The sequence below is a fragment of the Lygodium microphyllum genome, chromosome 8, assembly GCF_053477565.2.
Source record: "Lygodium microphyllum isolate KBCC chromosome 8, Lygodium_microphyllum_v1.1.10, whole genome shotgun sequence".
NCBI lineage: Eukaryota > Viridiplantae > Streptophyta > Polypodiopsida > Schizaeales > Lygodiaceae > Lygodium > Lygodium microphyllum.
In genome coordinates this window covers 99,424,809-99,444,174 of record NC_141142.1, presented here as the reverse complement: position 1 = coordinate 99,444,174, position 19,366 = coordinate 99,424,809, and the positions used below count along the sequence as shown (strand labels likewise).

At 45.3% G+C, this 19,366-nt stretch overlaps 1 protein-coding gene across 2 annotated transcripts in view; it reads right to left on the bottom strand.

The window, feature by feature from the left end:
- Positions 1–19,366, bottom strand: part of LOC148032651 (C2 and GRAM domain-containing protein At1g03370-like) — a 64,267-nt gene that overhangs the window by 30,863 nt on the left and 14,038 nt on the right. For both annotated transcript variants that reach the window (XM_087683275.1, XM_087683276.1), the window contains one exon: positions 7,709–7,980. In XM_087683275.1, the coding sequence (XP_087539401.1) occupies positions 7,709–7,980 (272 nt within the window). The remainder of the gene's footprint in view (positions 1–7,708; positions 7,981–19,366) is intronic.

The following is a 19,366-nucleotide window of genomic DNA, read 5'->3' as shown; positions in this document are numbered from 1 at the left end:
CCCTCTGAGGGTGGAGATGCAAAGGCCTCCCTTTGGAGCCAAAGAAATAGGAGCCTTTGCGGAGGGCAAAGAAAGTTCATCCCCTCTGAATCCCCCTCTACAAGAGAGAGGGAATCTAAAAATTCAAGGATCACGAACTCTAAATCATTTGATGACAAAGGAAGTACTATCAGTTGTGTCGAAGAAGGTATCTTGGGTGCCAAAAATGTTGAAGAACTGCCAAAGGTGGCCTCTCGAACCTGAGAAGTTGAGGGGGAGAAAGGGAAGGCTCGTGCAGAGCTTAGGGTGGGCAACAATCATTGTCTCTCAATAGAGTGGACTGCACAATCAAAGTAATGGAAGGCGTCGAATAGTCACTATCTCCCAAAGAAGCGGATTGACAAGCCGACGATGTCCGACAATCACTATCTATCATTGAAGAGGACTATAGAACCGCAGGTTGTCGTGGGAACAACCACTGAAACCTAGAAGCAATAGAAGAAACCTCTGTAGTGCATTGCAGTGGTCTCAAGGAGGTTGAGGTACTAAGTGATCCTCCTTTCCAAAATGCCAGCAATCTAATGGCCGCCAAGTGGGAGGGAGTGTTGCCAGCATTCTGATGATGACACCGGCAAGGATGGAACCTCCAAACGTAGCTTGAAGGGGGAAGGGAATAGGGCACCTGAAGGAGAAAAGAGGGGGTGGCCACGAACTGCAATGTCCTCCAATAGGGGTATGAGCAGCAGTGGTGTGGAGAGGGAAGAGTGTTGGAGTGACGAAGAAAGATGTTGAATGAATGAAAAGGGATGTTTGGAATGAAAGGTGGCCTATTTGTAGGCCTTAGCTGTCTAGGGTGGTGCACCACTCTATGGACACCCACTGATAAAGTGCCTAGAATGAGGGCACCGGCCCTTTTCGAGGCTATCACTGCAAAACCCTAAAACTGAGATGGATACACACAAGTAGTGGTTTCTCACCAGAAACAACCCTAGGCATCTCTAATCCTCATGTTTCATGATCTTCGGTGGTGGCCCAAAGGTGTCTCAAAAGAGGTAGCGGTATCTCCCTTGATCTCATAGTACACAGGGCAACAACATATGTAGCGCTCCTCAGTTTCTACCCCTATACCAAACAACTAGCAAATACAATCCTCTACTATGATGCCATCTCCCTATCTCTATCCTCAGCTAGTGTGAGGAGGGTTCTGATCCTGCCAATAGTACATCTAAGGCCATGTGACAAGGGTGTATCCATGGGTGGGAATGTTATAAAACTATCCTATAACACATGTAGCAAGTGTGTCTAATGTTGAATTTGTTGAGCTAAAAATGCATTACAAACTTAAAAGCATTCAATTAGGTCTTTAAAACAGCCCCAAAACATTAGATTGCCAAACTTTCCTAGTGTCTCTGCGTCCCATAACTCATTGTTGTCTACACCCCTTCCTCAGCAAATACCTCAGTTCATGGTGCTGTCCATCAGCCTGTGCCATCATCAACCTTCATCAATTGCCATCACCTGCTGCTGATCGCCTGTTCAGAGCTACTGATTGCTGGCGACTACTGTTTCAATCTGCATTTTCTGCAGATGACTGTCCGTATACTGCTAACGTCAGTAGGCAAGTTGCCACCCACCCCCTTGCAGGCCAGGCTGTATTTTCAGCCTGCAGCTGCCGCTGTGCATCTACTAAGTCTCCAAGAGCTGTGTGGCATCTATCATAGTATCCCAAAATGGCACTTCAGATCCCTAGCGCTGTTCCCAAAACTCTGAAACTCATTTCTGGATCAATCTTTTCTTTTTTGGGAGGGTGGGATTGTGAAAAAAAGAAAACAGTTTTGGGGGAAGGCCTTGAACTTTACCCACTTGTGCTTCGGTTTTTGGCCGACATGCAATGTATTTTAGTTCTCTGTTTTCAATTCTAACCTTTAAAAATCACTTTCATTGCATGCCTATTTCTCTTCATTAAAGCCATTTATAGTAAGAGGATGGAAGCAGTCGCACAAAGATTTGCATAACTAAGAACATAGTACTAACTCTCAACTCTTTTAAGCAATTTGTAGCTATTAAATAGTGATAGGAAGGCTTCAAACCCTCAAATTGTCACAATTTTTTTGATATAAGAGATGGAGACAAGATGAAGACAAGTTCATGTGACATGAAGGCTCAAAGTCTTGTGCAAAATTTTAGTAAGTAATATTATGTACATTGATATATTACAATACCTATATAAAATCTGAAACTCCTCCCCTCCTTTTCAAAATTGGCCAAAACCCCAAAACTTAATTTTTGGCCGTTTCTAGTTCCCCTATTTTCAACACTCCCCTGCACTGAGGTGTCTGTTTGCTGCTGCATGCACTACGTGATCAGTCGACAACATCATCACCCTACGTTTTTGGGACAGTGCAGTCTTCATTACTGTTCTCAGCCATTTACAGTAGCTGGTCATTGTTTGGAAGCTGTCTACTGCGATTTAGGATCTGTTCAAAGGACGACACACTCTCCAACTCATCTCTGCCCCAATCTTTTCAAAGACATGGGGGTTCAAGCTTTTGTATTCACCCTCCACGCACACGAGGTGCGCGCACGTGCAGCCATTGCTGGCCTAGAGGACAGGCGCTTGGAGTTCTCTTTCCGCACCTCAGCAGCCTTTTGGGCGTGGAAGGGGGACACGATGTGCAGGGAGTTCTTCCAGGAGCACCAGCCCCGCACCACGGGAGAGCAGATACGCAACCTTCGGGATCAGTATGGGAGGACCTGTTCTAGCCCTAATGAGGTGATGGAGATTGCCACCGACTATTACACGCGCCTTTTCCAGCAGGAGACAGCTTCAGCTAGAGGACAGAGATGCAGACAATAGGTATGGGATCACATCCCCTCCCTCGTCATAGAGGAGATATGACACTCCCTCCTAGCCCCCTTCACAGAGAAGGAACTAGAGGAGGCTTTCCATACACAAGATGGGCAGAAATGCCCGGGGGAGGATGGCCTCTCTAAGGCTTTCTTCACTACCTATTGGGAAGTGGTGAAGGACCCCCTACTGAGGGCTTTCCAGGAGATCTTCACCTCAGGACAGATGCCAGGGAGTCTCTTGGCAGGCCTTATCAGTCTTCTCCCCAAAGGGGGAGACCAGTTGGAGCTCTCTCAGTGGAGACCGATCACTTTATTGTCAGTGGCCTATAAGACACTGGCAAAGATGATTGGTAGGCGATTACGCCCCGTGCTTCCAGATATCATTCATGACACACAGACAGGCTTTGTCTAGGATAGGAGCATCCTAGACAATGTATTTACATTCTTTGAAGCGACAGAGTGGGCTCAGCACAGTGGGCAGAGACTGGCAGTATTACTCTTGGATTTCGAGAAAGCTTATGACAGGGTTGACTGGGATTTCCTAGAGGGCACCATGGTGAAGTTGGGATTCCCCCACACTTGGATTCGCGGGGTCTCCGGCCTATACAGATCGGCCACCAGTAGGGTTCTCATAGGCGGAAGGCGAGGGGAGGAGTTTCGGCAAGAGAGATTGGTTCGACAGGGCTGTCCCCTGGCTAAATACCTATTCCTGCTCTTCGCAGAGGCGATGTCTCACTTCCTCATGTCACGTGTGAGCGGATTACGCGGCCTCCAACTTCCAGTGAGAGAGGAGACTGAGTTGTTAGACTCAGAGTACGCAGATGGCACAGGCCTCTACATAGAGGACAATGAGGTGATGCTGGAGAGAATGAGGCTGAATCTTGACGTGTTCTGCATTGCAGCGGGAGCGGAAATTAACTGGCAAAAGTCAGTTGGTTTCCTCACAGACCCGGACTCCAACACGGAGTGGAGTGTCCACTTGGGATTTAGATGGGTGAGCAGAGGGCAGACCGTCCGATACCTAGGGTTCCAGGTGGGACTCGACATCACTCCTACCCAGCAATTTCTTCCTCTCCTTGATTCTATTCGGAGGAAACTGACCTACTGGAGCACGGTTTGCCTCTCACTAGCCAGTTGAGCCCTGGAGGTTAACCAGGTCCTCCTAGCGACGGCTTGGTACATCGCCTCGTGTTGGTGCTTCTCCTCATTGTGCGTAGGGCAGCTTTGCCGCCTAGTGCGGAATTTCCTTTGGTCTGGGTCTGATGGCTCCAGGAACTCCATGGCCAAGGTGGCCTGGGCGACCATCATACGACATCGATCAAAGGGAGGGCTTGGGATCATAGACCTAGAGTATTAGAGTATAGCCCTCTTGGGCAAGCTAGTTGTCCGCGGTCTCACACCAGGCGGGTAGACCTGAAAGGTCTTACTGCAGGAGGGCCTTCACGATTGTAAACTGAGGCTTGGCGGTGAGTGGAGGCCATCCCTAAAATGGATCTTCACATCAGTCTAGATCACCCCCCCCCCCCCCCCCAGATCGCCTTTCCTTCACAGCCTACTCCGCATGTGGCAGGGCCTTCCTAAGGCCCTAATCTAGAGCCCCCCAGGTTGCCAGGAGGAAATAGACCGTCAGCCGGTGATTTGGAACCTCCAAGTCAAAGATCAGGAAGGGGCACAAATAGGTGAGCGCCCCCACATCCAGTGGGCTGGGTGGGAGGCTGGCCCGGCTCGTTCCATCAGGACATGGCAGGAGGTGTACAGGATGGCAGACGAGGAGGTGCTACAGCGAGTATCAAGTTGCCCGAGAGGAGTGGAGTTGAGGAGAAGAGAGATAGACGCAGCAATACCTCCGGAGTGGCTTGCCCCCCCGATACGAGAGCCGGAGGTATGGGCAGCTAGGTTCTCTCCAGCAGGCATCCCCCTTCAGGTGGCAGGTAGAGTGGGTGGCGCCCCGCAGGGGACTTTCTTCGCAGTTCAGTAGGGGGGACGTCTGGCCCTTGATAGAGGGCATCGCGATGAGGGGATTGCCACCCTTTCGTGGAGGAGGATTCAGGTGGTGGGTCTTCAGGGGAAGACTTGGCGACTAGACCCCTATGTTTTCTGGAAGGAGCTCAAGGAGTGGCGTCTTTGGATCTGGGAGGGCAAACCACTTGATGAGCTGGAGTGGGATCCAGGAGAGTGGCTATGGCCGGCCTCTGAGGTTGTCAAAAAGCCACCCTGGTTCCTAGAGTGCACTGCCAGGATTGGCAGACATGTACAGATGCACAAGGATATGGACTGGGCGCCATCACACAGCAGGCATTGGACGGAGCACAGCATCACGGAGCCCTTTCGACGGACCTTCTGGCGCCGCCTATGGGATAGTTGGAGGCCAAGGAGGGTGTCGTATTTTTTATGGCTGGTGGCACATGGAGGCTTGGCGGTGGGAAGCTGGCTTGCCCAGATGCAGGAGGGAGGTTGTAAGCATTGCACACAGCAGCCTCTGGAAACCCCAAAGCACTGCCTTTGGTCTTGTGAGGATGCGCAACTCGTGTAGAGAGGAGCATGCAGTATCCTTCGACGTATAGTGCCCAACATTGGGTGTATCTCATGGGGAGCTTTCTATTGGCAAGCAGTCAGCCAGGGCCATCACCTTTTGTATGAGGCCGGGATGCAGGACACGATATTCATGATCGAGGCAGGGTCATGCGCAGTGGTCAGTCTGAAGGCTCTACCCATCCGCCAGGTACTGGAGCCCACAGCAGACTACTCGAAGGTATGGGAGATCATAGGGAGTCTGACTGGATGGCATATTTGGAAGGCGCGATGCCATGTGGCTTTCGGGGGAGAGAGACTTTCAACACATGCGACCTTAGCAGAGCTATGGACCTCCATCATCCATTCCCTCCGCGGCCGATGGGATCAGGTGCAGGGCGAGTCTAGGGCTCGTCAGGAGCTCCGTGGTCACTTCATGTGTACCTGGGGCGGCCAAGGTCTGTTCTTTGTGATCCAGGCAGGCAGCCCCATTTGGCGATATACCCCCCTCCCCCCAATGGCTTCTTGCCCCCATCCCCCCTAGACCGCCTTGAGAGGCTTGTATACATGATGTACTGTTGACTTTGCTTCAGCTCCAGCTAGTCTGTTGAGCATGAGCACTCTGTTGTAATCAGCTTCTTGAGTAATATAATCAGCCACATTTTACTTGCAAAAAAAAAAAAAAAAAAAAGGTTTTGTATTCACTCTTGCATAGTGTGTTTACTGCATTGAACATCATATTATTCATTCTTCAGTCTTCATTACTTGTGAGTTACTCTTCACCTTTGAGTTCTACTATTATCACTGTGTGCACTTGTTGTACACTCGTGTTCATCTTTTGTGTTTGAGTATTTCTTTACAGAATCACCTTAGTAGCTAGCTATTGTGCAAGACTCGCCAAGATCCTCTCAATATCCAGCCTCACAATGTCCATCCTAATCACTCAGTTCAGTTTAGGATAGCTAAGCTCCAAGCAGTGGCAATCGAGGCTGCAGCCGAATGGAGGGAGTCTTATCAATCTTCAATCCATGTAAGCTCAACCAGGTGTGCATCTGGACATACCAATAGTGGGTGTCAGCCTCTTCTGCTAATTGCCTAGAGAACATGAGTGCCAAGTGAGGGTATCATTGCTGTGGGAGCACCCATGATGACATGACAAAAACAGCTCACTTCTGATGGCACACATGCCTTTGAGAGTTCTTCAATGGAAATTAATTAGTGCCCGTGAATAACATGGAGGATTGAGCATACAACAATATGGAATGAAAAAGTGCTCTTGTGTGGTGTGTGGAGGTGGGCGGTTGAGTAAGTCTAAGTGCACACCCATGGGCCCATGTCCACGTGTCTGGGCATGTGTGCACGCTGACTTGATCAGAATATTGATTTCACAATGTCCAAATGCATGCATGCATGCATGCATCTGCACACACTTTCCATTTGTATTTTCTATGGAACTGCACATCCTAGATAATGTTCTCTCTATAAATAAAATTTTCCCATGATCAAATTATGAGTGGTTTCTGCAAGCAAACCTCCACTCTGTGGGACAAACCATCTCTTTCTGGTGTAGGAGTCTTGTACTGCAACACATAAGGTTAATTATCTTGCCCAATAGCTCCTCCTTTCCGTTATTATTCCAACCACGAATATGTTCAGGGGAGGCAATTTCAATACAAAGTGCATCTCACCATTGCTGGAGGGCTGGCAATAAAACTTTTGCCTCATTCAATTGATTCACTTTTGGCAACACCTATACCTCAAATAGATTATTTTTGTCTGAGGCCTCAAGTCTTGCCAATATGGCAGACTGCTCATTATGATAAAAATAGGCCAACCACAGTTATACTGTGCATTAAATGAAAACCACACAAATTTTTGTCTACTTCAAATGTTGAAGGCCAAATAAAGTCGGATATGCTCAGCTTCCCTTCTCCCTCACTCCAACTGTGTGTAAATGTGTAAGCTCAATTTATCTCCCTTGCAAGAAAATTTTCATATGCAGGGTTTCATTTAACTGCTTCTAGAATTGGATTAGCAAGATATGCTCCTGACTTTATATATTGCACAACGAGCTACAAGCTCATAAAAAGTAGGCATTGCACAGCAAGTAGCCAATTCAGTATGTGACAGATTTGGCCCGAAAACTTATGAAGAGTGTCTGAACACGAAAAACAAATGGGTGTGGTTGGAGTGTACATATTCATCACAAAGTGGTTCCCCTGTTGCATGTAGTGGTATTGCATTTTTATACTTTTGAAATTCATTTGCAGAACTAAAATTAGAAACTTGGCGGACAACTTTTCTATGTCAATACATAAAGGATAAAGTTTGCATGTTGTTTGAAAAACATATGATCATTATGATATACCTGAGAGCAGGCTTGAAATGAATAAAAGATTGGAGCTGAAACTTAAACCGTCCCTTCGAATCTACACTTTTGGCACCATGCTGAGCATCCACAGCTCTTCCTTTTTTGGTGAATACAAGAATAGCAGGGTTCAGCAGTATACCCACGGAACCCAATGCAGGAGAAGCCTCTTTGATATCCTCAATATCTTCCCACAAAAGAATGAACTTTGTCTTGTGACCAAAAATGTTTGAATAAAATGCCAAGACACGTGGTGAAAGAAACAAGCGTCCCTGCAATGTAAATGCCACAGAACCTTTCAAACATACTAAGGAAATGAGCATTCAAGTTTAAAAATTCAACAAGTAAGGACAGCCTGAAGAAGTGTGATATGTCCAGTTTTCCACAGTCGCACACTGCATCTAAGTCAACCTTGGGTAATGACAAATATAAGCACAAGCTTAAACACCATAGCCAGCAATGCACCATAGATATGTGATATGCATTCATGACAAACTCTCTGGGGTCTACAAATATCTGTATATGACACATACAATCACACACCTGCAATGATGAACATCTAAGAAACCCGCAGCTCACAATAGAAAACTTAGGCATTGACAATATGTTCACTAGTGCTTGACAAAAGAAGGAAATAAGGCAACTAACCCTCTGTTTCATCTGCTGTGAGAGATGAATTAACTCTTGGCACTTAAGGCCGTACAACACAAATGCCCATAATAGAAACAATGAATCTATGGTTCTCACAATTCACCAACAAGACTGTTGATTAAATCAATCATTATGACAACTGCACTTCAGTCATTTTGCAGCCATCAATCCTTCAAGTTTTCACCCTTAGCATCCTCACTGCTGAAGCACATGACTCATGCATGGATGAAACCAGCCTCTGTTTTTGAAGGGTGGTGGAACCCTAAAATGCACTGATTTACAGCAAACAATAAAAGCATGAAATGGACAATAAATTGAAAATGTAATACTTTACCGTTTTGGGCTAGACTGCCTTCAAGAAACTGAGACGAGCTGACACTCAATTGGCCCCAAAACATTGGTGATTTTGCAGTATTTATTTTCACGTTATTCCAAAACACCTATCATACAGCTAAGAATTGACCAACCCAATTCTCCAACAACATTTGAAACAATAACAGCCTGCCCTTTGTAACCAGCAACCATCAAGTTTAATTTGCCCCTTGATCTGATGCACAATCAAGCACAAATTGGGTCAAGAACACCTACATGCAAGTCTCCAATGACCAGCCACATCAAGCCCCAAATTACTCTGGATTACAAGCACATGCAGGCAAAAATTGGGTCCTCAACACTTGCATAAGAGTCTCAAATGACAAATTCAGGCACTAGGTATTCTCCTCTTGCATAAGCCACTTTGACTGTATGATGCACTGAATCATGCTATGAGAAGAAAAGTTGATACAATAGAGCTGAAGCTCAAAAGATAATTGCACTGCCCTGTCTAAATCAGACGGCAGCAGCTGCAGGGTATCTGCACAATGAAGGGAGCGAAACGCAACCCTCCAAGCAGTGGACTATTGAAGTAATCACTTGAAGGTAAGGAACCACTGTCAAGGGAGCGAATCGCAATCCTCTAATGTGTTGAAGATAAGGAAGATGATCATCAGCTGTTGAAAGGGCGAAACGCAGTCCTTGGATGCCGAGAAATGGCTTGGGCAACAAATGCAAATCCCAGAGGCCAAAATGCTGAAAATGCAAACTGTAGGAGCTTGGGTGCTAACACCTATGTGGAAGGTCACTAGATGTGAGGCGATGCCAAATGATGACAAACGCAAGATGCAAAGGCCTCATGACTGCCAAATGCAATGGTGCATGACGACACCAGCTGGTGGAGATTGGCACCTGTGTGAGGAAAGCTAATGCCTATGTGAGGAAAGCTAACGCCTGATGTCCCTGACCAGCAAACACAAGCTATAGATGTGTCACCAAGTAACAATGATGACGCTAGACTAAAGGGAGCACTCCAGATGATGAACACAAGGCTAGGACTTGTTGCCAGATGTGGGAGAGATGGCGCTAGGCTAGAGGAGAGAGAGATGCCCACCACAAACCACAATGTCTGCCTGAAGGGGTGTGAGGGCAGTGGAGAGGTAGGAGAGAGAAGGGAAGAATGTTGATGTGTCAAAAGAATGTTGGGTATTTCACTCACGCCTCACTTACGCCTACGCTCACATAGGAGTGTCGGTGATCAGTAGGGCACTGGGGCACTTCTTACTCTCGGTAGGAGAGGTTTTTTCCCCTAGACTTATGGTATTATTTTGTATGTGCTTATGGCACACACTTATGGGCACTTACCATGTTTGGGTGTGAACACCCCCTTACAACCCTAAGGTTTAAGGGTTGTACCTTGTACTTTCAATTTTACACTCTTTCAATCCATTGCATTGGGTGTCATGCTTCACTCTCTACTGTCTACTGTTTTTCTGTGCTGAGCTTCAATCCTGTCCTCTCTTACATTTGGTATCAAAGCAGTGGCTCTGCTCTGCTCAGCTTGACACGCCAATCTGATGTACAGGCTACCGTGGCCACGTCCTGACAACACAGCCCGTCAATCTCGCAGCACCCTACTCGCCAGCTCGCCAGTGCTACTCGCCTCAGCAGCTCAACCTGCTTCTTCCCACATCAAACAGTCACCAGCCTGCCTGGGCCCTCACCTACTACACAATCCCTGTCCAGCCTTCAGACGCCCCAGCACTGCTACACGCCCCGCCCATCAATCAAATTGCATGTGCCAAAGAACGGCGCCTGCTTGCAGTCGCTAAGCCCGTCTGCAGTAGCACCTGTACCCGATACCCGCCTGAGGCCTCCTGCTCGCCCATCGACTACGACCCTGTGTTGTTCATCACCTACTCTGCCCTTGCCTTGTGACATCAGTCGCTTCACCCGCCAACTCACCTAAGACATCCCACTCGACAGTTCTCCCATCCACAGCTGGTCCGCCCGCTGCCAGTCAACCCGTCAAACACCTGCCTGATGGCTCTACGCCAATAAACCGTAAATTTTTTGGTTTTTTTTTTTAATTTCCTGCAATTTCTAGAAGCAGGGGTTCCCACACCCCAGATACAGAATTCAGGAAATGTATCTAGGACACATTGAATGCAATTTCTGGACACATTCATAAAAAAATTTTGGAGCTTTTATGTTTTCTGGGAATATTGGCATACGCACTGCAGTTACAGTCACTGACAGACTGTTTTGATAGACCTGAGGTAAGAAATTTTGGGGATTTTGCTGGTACAATGTTGCTGAACACTGATTGCATGTTGGACTGCGTGCATAACAGACAGTTTTGGCAGAGTGCACCTTTGTACACTAATTGCAAAAAGTTATTTCCTGCAATTTCTAGAAATTTTCAGATTTCTGGTGTAGTCCTGTATTGGCAGTTCAGCAGTCAATCATCCCCCACATTCGTACAGCAGCTTCTTCACGAGAAGCTTGGCTAACTTTGTAGCAGATGTTTGCAAGCAAGAATGAGACTCGCATCTCTTTCTTGAAGAAAGAGCTAGAGATATTGAAAATGGATGAAGGTGATTCTATTTAGGATCACTTGAACAAAATTCAAGACTTATGAGAGCAACTCATGAATGTTGATGAGTACTATTCAAATGCACAAATGATATCTACCACTTTGAACTCATTACCTCCTTTGTACTTGGCTTTTCATACGGCCTTAAACCTCACCATGAGGATTGCCGCGCAACCAATTACTTTTCTTCAGTTAATTAGTTTGCTTCTAGAGGAGGAGCAAACACGGAGGAATAGTAGTGTGGATACTATAGCCTTTGAACAGGCTTTTATGGCTAGACAAAAGGGCAAAAGCAACCAAGTGAAGAATGCTCTGCAGAGTTCTGGGACTTCTGGCACATCACAGGCAAACAAAAAACAAGGGGGCACGTAAGCCAAAAAGGGCAAATGCCATTATTACAAGAAGCCAGGCCACTACATCACTGAGTGCAGAAAGCGCATTGCCAAAGAGAAGAAAAAGGAGTCAGGAATGTTTGTTTCTAATGCTCCTTTCACTGCTACTGAGTCCGCGTCCTTTGTTGTAGACAGGGACTATTGTTTTTACACATGCAGTTATGACACCTCTTGGGCATATCAAGAATTCAGCTCTACTGAGGATGCAGGCACTTGGTTTTTTGACAGTGGTGCTTCTAAGCATATCACATCTCACAGAGATTTATTTGCATCTGTTCATGCAACTCCAGTTGGCAAGTCTGTACAGTGTGCCAACAATGCATCATACCCTATTAGAGGTATTGGGGAGATTGTGCTCACAGCCATTGATGGCTCTATTCTCCGCCCAGGATGCTTTATTTGTGTCACGCATAAAGAAAAATTTGCTCTCTCTCTTTTTTGGCACGTTGTGTATTGCAGGTCACATTTGATGATGACAGATGTATAGTGAGAGACAAAGAACACATGACTTTGGTCTTGACAGGCACTTCATGCCATGGGTTATACGAGCTGGATGCTCTTTCAATTGATCAGTCAGCGTATTTGACATCTTCTCTTACTCCTACTATGATACAGGTAGAGTTATGGCATGCTAGGATGGGGCATGTGAACCTTGGCAGCTTGATACTCTTATAGCGTACGCAGATGCTAGATGGATTACCTCTACTAGAGAGACCTCCTGAGCACTTGTGCGAAGGATGTATTTTGGGGAAAATGCATCGCTTTTCGTTTCCCCGTGATGTTGCTTTTAGAGCAACAGCCAGGTTGCAATTAGTGCATTCAGATGTATGTGGGCCTATGCAGACAAAGTCATTGGGAGGATGTTACTATTTTGTGACTTTTATTGATGACTTTACTCGATTTTGCTAGGTCTACTCTTTGGTCAAAAAGTTAGAAGTGTATTATGCATTCTTGGCTTTTATTGCACTTGTTGAAAACCAGTCTGGTTGTAAAATTAAAACTCTCCGTTCGGACCGAGAGGGGGAATACATGTCCTCTATGCTGAATTCCTTTTTGAAGCAGAAGGGCATTGTCCATTAGTACACTACTGCTTATACTCCACAGCAGAATGGGGTTGCAGAGAGAAAGAATCGGTCACTCATGGAGATGGCCAGATGTATGCTAAAGGCAAAGAGCTTGCCTCACAGTTTTTGGATGAAAGCAGTCATGTGTGCTTGCCATGTTTTGAACAAATGCCCCACCAAAGCATTGAAGAAAATTACACCTTTTGAGGCTTGGAATAGCCAGGATCCTTCTGTTGGACACTTTCGTACCTTTGGGTGCCTTGCATATGCACATATTCCAAAGGTACTTAGGAGAAAGTTGGATAACAAGGCTGTTAAATGCATTTTTATGGGATATAGCAGTGAGAGCAAAGGCTACAGACTCTATGATCCTATTTCTAAAAAGGTGTTTGTCAGTAGGGATGTACTATTTGATGAAAAATCAGAATTGTCCCTGACTGGTTTAGACACATATCAGGCTGCCCGTGATGTATTTGAAGGGCTGCTGCCCATTACATTTGGTGATTCAGCTAGAGTTTCAGCAAGTGAACTCAATGTTCAGCCAGCTACTCCTTTGAAAAATGCAGAAAATCAGCCATTGGCTGATCTGAATATTCAGCAAAGTGCTGAAACTGAAATTCAGTAAGAGCTTATGCATAGTCAGGGGCAAGACAAATGCCTAGACGGTATTTACAGACTATGAAAGATAGTCATTTGGATGTACCCATGGCTGGTCGTACTAGAAGGCAAGCTCGTATGCATGATACTGCACATACCATGGAGTTCGTTATGGCAGCAAGCACCCTTGATGATGAGGAGCCTGAATGTTTTGAGGATGCACAACAGAGTGTGCATTGGATGGCAGCAATGAAAGCTGAATTGGATTCTATCACTAAGAATCAAACATGGGATTTGGTATCTTTGTCATTTGGGAAGAAAGCCATTGGAACAAAATGGGTCTACAAGCTGAAACAGAATGCAAATGGATCCATTGATAAATACAAGGCAAGGCTTGTAGCTAAAGGCTATGCACAGAAAAAATGCATTGACTATGAGGAGACATTTGCTCCTACTTGCCGTATGACAATCATCAGGTCTATGGTTGCTTTGGCTACTCATTATGGATGGACTGTGCATCAGTTGGATATTAAAACTGCATTTTTACATGGGGAACTTCATGAGGAAGTATATGTATAGCAACCCATTGGTTTTGCAGTTGAAGGCTTGGAACACTTGGTCTGCAAGCTGAAAAAAGCTTTGTATGGTTTGAAACAAGCTCCTAGAGCTTGGTATGCAAAGATAGATGCTTTCTTGCTTAGTCAAGGCTGCAAGCCAGTTTGTACACCAATGGAACCTGGACTTAAACTGTCATTACATGATGACAATGATTTGTTTGATATATACACATATGCTCCAAAAGTTGGATGTCTTATTTACTTATGCAACACTAGGCCAGACATACAATTTGCAGTTTCAGCCCCGAGCAGATATATGCATCAGCCACGCATGTCACATTGGCAAGCTGTTAAGCGTGTCTTCCATTACTTGCAGGGTACTAGATCTCTTGGATTGCTTTATGCCAAGGGGGGACCATTGCAGTTACATGCTTACAGTGATTCTAATTGGGTTGGTGATTATGATTCATGTCACTCCACTAGTGGCAATTGTTTCTTTCTTGGCTTGGTCTTGCATATCTTGGCTTAGCAAGAAACAGTCCACTATTGCCACATCGTCGTGTGAAGCTGAATACAAGGCAGCTTTCACTACCACAATTGAATGCGTATGGATTAGACACTTACTTGCTGATTTGGATGTATCTGTTACGGAGTCTACTCCTTTGTTCACTGACAGTCAGAGTGCCATTGCAGTGGCACGGAACCCAGTGTTTCATGCACGCACGAAACACATTGAGATACATTATCACTTTGTCAAAGAGAGGCTACATGCAGGTGATATCAGCCTTGTCTATTGTCCTACCACCAGTAATGTGGCAGACATCTTCACCAAAGCTCTTCCTCGTGAAAATTTTGAAGCCTTTCGCAATGCTTTAAATTTGATCTCCTTTGGTGGCGGATGATCCTTGTACTCTTGATCACTCTTCACTCTAGGGGGGTTTGTTGGGTATTCCACTCACGTCTCACTTACGTCTACACTCACATAGGAGTGTCGGTGATCAGTAGGACACTGGGGCACTTTTTACTCTCGGTAGGAGAGGTTTTTTCCCCGAGACTTATGGTATTATTTCATATGTGCTTATGACACACACTTACCGGCACTTACCGTGTTCGGGTGTGAACACCCCCTTACAACCCTAAGGTTTAAGGGTTGTACCTTGTACTTTCACTTTTACACTCTTTCAGTCCATTGCATTGGGTGTTGTGCTTCACTCTCTACTGTCTACTGTTTTTCAGTGTTGAGCTTCGATCCTGTCCTCTCTCACAAAGAAGGGGAGTGATGAATGACAAAAGAGATGTGGAATGAATGAAGTGGCGGCCTATTTATAGGCATAAGTTGTTTAGGGTGGCGCACCACCCACTGATAAAATGGCCAAAATGCGAACAACCCCCCTTTTTGTGGCTGTCAGTGTGAAACCTTAACGGAAGTGTCGAAACTGAAGAAGTGATTTCTCAACACCCCCTCTCAGGCCCAAAAAGGGATGAAGAAAGAGAAGTAAAGAGAGATACGAAGATGTAGAGGATCTTGAAGATCCAAGATTTCCACCTGAAAGGTAACCTGTAGTAAGAAACAATACACGGGATGAACTAGAAAACCTGACTCCATGTTGGGAGAGAAGCCACTAGCTCCATAACTCCATGCTAGAAGGAATTCAAAGGCCTCATCACCAAGTCTAGGTCCGCATCTAAGTGGTACTTAAAGATCCTAGGTATCAATAGGAGAAATGTGTTGGGATAAAGGCCCATTTGACCTCCGTGTATAGTGCACGCACATTATTTAGCTGTACATGTGAATGCACCCGTAGGTGCCCTAAGTATAAACACATTTTATTTTTTGTGTATCAACACATTATTGGTACACTCATATCGCATCGTACTTTCACTCCTCTCTCTCTCTCTCTCTCTCTCTCTCTCTCTCCAGTCATCACACTCTCATGCTCACTCCTCCTCGAGCTTCTGCACAGTACAACTGAGCTCAACAAAATGACTACTCGAAGATAGCCATCCCAAAGAGTAAACAGTAGGTGAAGAACTTCACGATGAGTAGGTGCCCCCTCTAAGAATGGAGACGCAAGGGCCCCCCTTGAAGCCAAAGAAGTAGAAGCCCCCTCTAAGGGCAAAAAGAGTACATCCCCCTTTGAATCCCCCTCTGTGAAAGAGGAGATCTAAAAACTCATGGATCATGGACTCTAATTATTTGATGATACGAAGAAAGTGCCACCAATCGTGCCGAAGAAGGTATATGGGGTGTCGAAGATATCAAAGAACTCCTAGAGGTAGCCTCTCAAACCTAAGTAGTTGAGGGTGGAAAAAGGTGAGGCTCATACGAATCCAAGGGTGGGTAGCAGTCAATGTTTCTCAATGGAGTGGACAGCGAAGCCAAAGAATGGGAAGAAGTAGAATAGCCACTGTCTCTCGAAGGAGTGGACTAACAAGCAGATAGTATCCAACAATCACTCTCTCTCAAAGGAGTAGACTAACAATCACTGTATCTCAGGGGAACAGACTACAAAACCAAGATGGCATTCTTGAAACCCTAGGCTAGGATAAATATTAGCAACCTCTATAGTGCATTGTGGCTATCATGAGGAGACTGGGGTGCTTGATGATCCTCCTTGTACTCGAGACAACTTAGTGCACATCAAATACGTCTCATTGCCTTGAGTACAAAAATCTCAAAGCCAGTCCAAAATAACTCTATGGCCTAGAAAGGAGAGGTGGCACAATGAGTGCCTAGGGGTAGATGCATATACTCCAATGGTGTAGGGAGTAAAGATCCATGTCAGCAAGCATCGTTTTTGTTTGGGGAGGGGGGGGGGGGGGGGGGGGGTTTTCCCCGGATACCAAAGGAGGAGCACCTAATGGTCTGTCAATCTGCCTATGGAGAAGTCATAGCATCAGAGTGTCAACTTGTAAAAGGGTGGGTGGGAGGGAGAGGAAGAGAAGGGTATCTCTATCTCCTAGTGATGTAGTGAAAGGGGAAAATCAATAGATGATGCCGAACCCGCAACCTGTCTTTGCCTTCTCTGAGGACTAGGATCTTTAGCTCTCTATGCTCTTGTGCTTTGATACCATGTCAAGGTATGCAACAATGCAGAGAGACACTAGGGTTTGCACGGAGAAACATTGTGTGTGTGTGTGTGTGTGTGTGTGTGTGTGTGTACGGCAAACACTAAGAGAGAAGAGAAACTAAGAAACATGAGAATACAATGATGATGCATTGAATCATGCTATGAGAAGAAAAGTTAATACAGTGGAGCCGAAGCAACACTTGTCCTATCTAAATCAGGTGGCAACACTTGTAGGAAATCTGCACAATGAATGGAGCGAAATGCAATCCTCCGAGCAGTGGGCTATTGAAGTAATCACTGGAAGGTGAAAAACAACTGTCGAGGAAGCGGAGCGAACTGTAGTCCTCTGATGTTGTTGGAGATGAGGAAGACGATCATTGGCTGTTGAGGGAGCGAAGCCCACTCCTCGAACATCAGGAAATGACCTATGCAGCAAAAGCAAATCCCAAAGGTCAGAATGCCGAAAACGCAAATCATAGGAGCCTGGATTTTGACACCTGGATTTTGACACCTATGGGGAAGAAGGTCACTAGATGTGGAGATGATGCTAGATGATGACAAACGCAAGATGCAGATGCCTCGTGGACTGCCAAACCGCAATGGTATATGATGACACCAGTTGGTGGAGACTAACACCTATGTGAGGAAAGCTGACACCTAGTGCCCCTAATTAGCAAATGCAAGTTGTAGATGTGCTGCCAGATAGCAATGATGACACTAGACTGAAGGGAGCACTCTAGATAATGAACGCAAGGCTAGAACCTATCACCAGATGTAGGAGAGATGACGCCAGGATGGAGAAGAGATAGATGCCCACCACAAACCACAATGTCTGCCTAAAGGTGAATGAAGTGGTGGCCTATTTATAGGCATAAGCTATCTAGGGTGGCACACCAGAGTGGGTCCCCACTAATAAAATGACCAAAATGTGGACACCAGTCCTTTTTGGGGCTGTCAAAGCGAAACCCTAACGAAAGTGTGGAATCTGAAGAAGTGGTTTCTCAACAAGAGTACCATGTACTTTTCTCCTACATGGAGTTTTCTTGGAATGAAACTCTTATACATCTTGATGTAATACAAAGGAGGACAAATTTTCAGCTTATCACCACAAAGAAATTGAAGAAAGAGTTCAAAAAGAGATCTCAATTGTTTGTACTTCGTCTAGCCTAGAAAACTTCAGATCCACCTACGAATTCAACAAAGCATTCAGCCCTCAAAGTCTACTTAAAGAGTACAAGGACATTTCCCAAGTATCTACAGCCCTATCTCCCAAAGAGATTGGTTGATCACCTATGGAGATGGAACCTCATACTAAATTTAACAATCTTCCCTATCATCTTTTCAAGTGTGAAAGAGAAGTAGCTGCAAAGAAAATCAGAGAATTATTGAATATGAGATTCATTGAGCCTAGCTCCTCACCCTATGCTTCACCGATCTTACTAATGAAGAAGAAAGATAGTACTTTTTGCATGTATATAGATTACCTTAATCTTAGTAAGGTCACCATCAAAGATTGCTATCCCATACCAAGAGTTGATATATTTCTTGATAAGCTTCAAGGAGAAGAGAACTTCTCAAAGATTTATTTGAAATCGCGCCAACATCAAATAAGGATAAGGAGAGTGTGATGAAGTCAAAACGACCTTTAGGAATTATCGTGGCCTTATATCATTTCTTGTCAATGCCTTTTGGATTAAACCAATGCCCTTGCCACATTTCAGATTCTCACGAGAAAAATATTATGAGCTTTGATGATATATAGCAGGTCTATGGAAGAGTGTCTCCTGCATATAAGTGAAGAAGGAATCAAAGCTGATCCAAAGAAGGGGATCACGAATTGGCCAAGCCAATTTAATTGTTGGCTGATATAGTTATTTTTTGAGCAACAATTAATCATTAAATTAATTTTCAGAATTAATATTTCAAAAATAAATTAAATTGAACCGAAAATGGTTGGAAAATGCATTTAGAAGGCTGCCGGTTGGCAAAACTTGCCCACACAAGTGAGGGAACAGCTAGTAGAGGCTGGTGGAGCCTCATTCCAACATGGTGGAGGTTAAAAGAGAAGGGGAGACAGTTGCTGCTGCAATTTTCCAGCCATTGGTGGTCAACCTAGCCATTGGAGGCTATCAAAGAGCTATTCCCTAGCTGATCATGAGACCATTGGAGATAGGTGACAGCCCCTGTAGGCTATCTACAGGCAGGTAACATCAATTTTGGGGTCCACAAGGACAAGTGATTGCATGTAGGGCTCTAGTCGATGGTGGGCTGCAATCATTTAGCCATTAATAGCAAGGCAGGATTAGATTTCAGCCAATTTTGGCCATGAAACTTTGAAATTTCTCTCTTTCTAACTTCCTCACTCTTCTCTCAGCCAATTCACAGCTTTCCTCATTAGAAGGACCATGTTGCTACGGA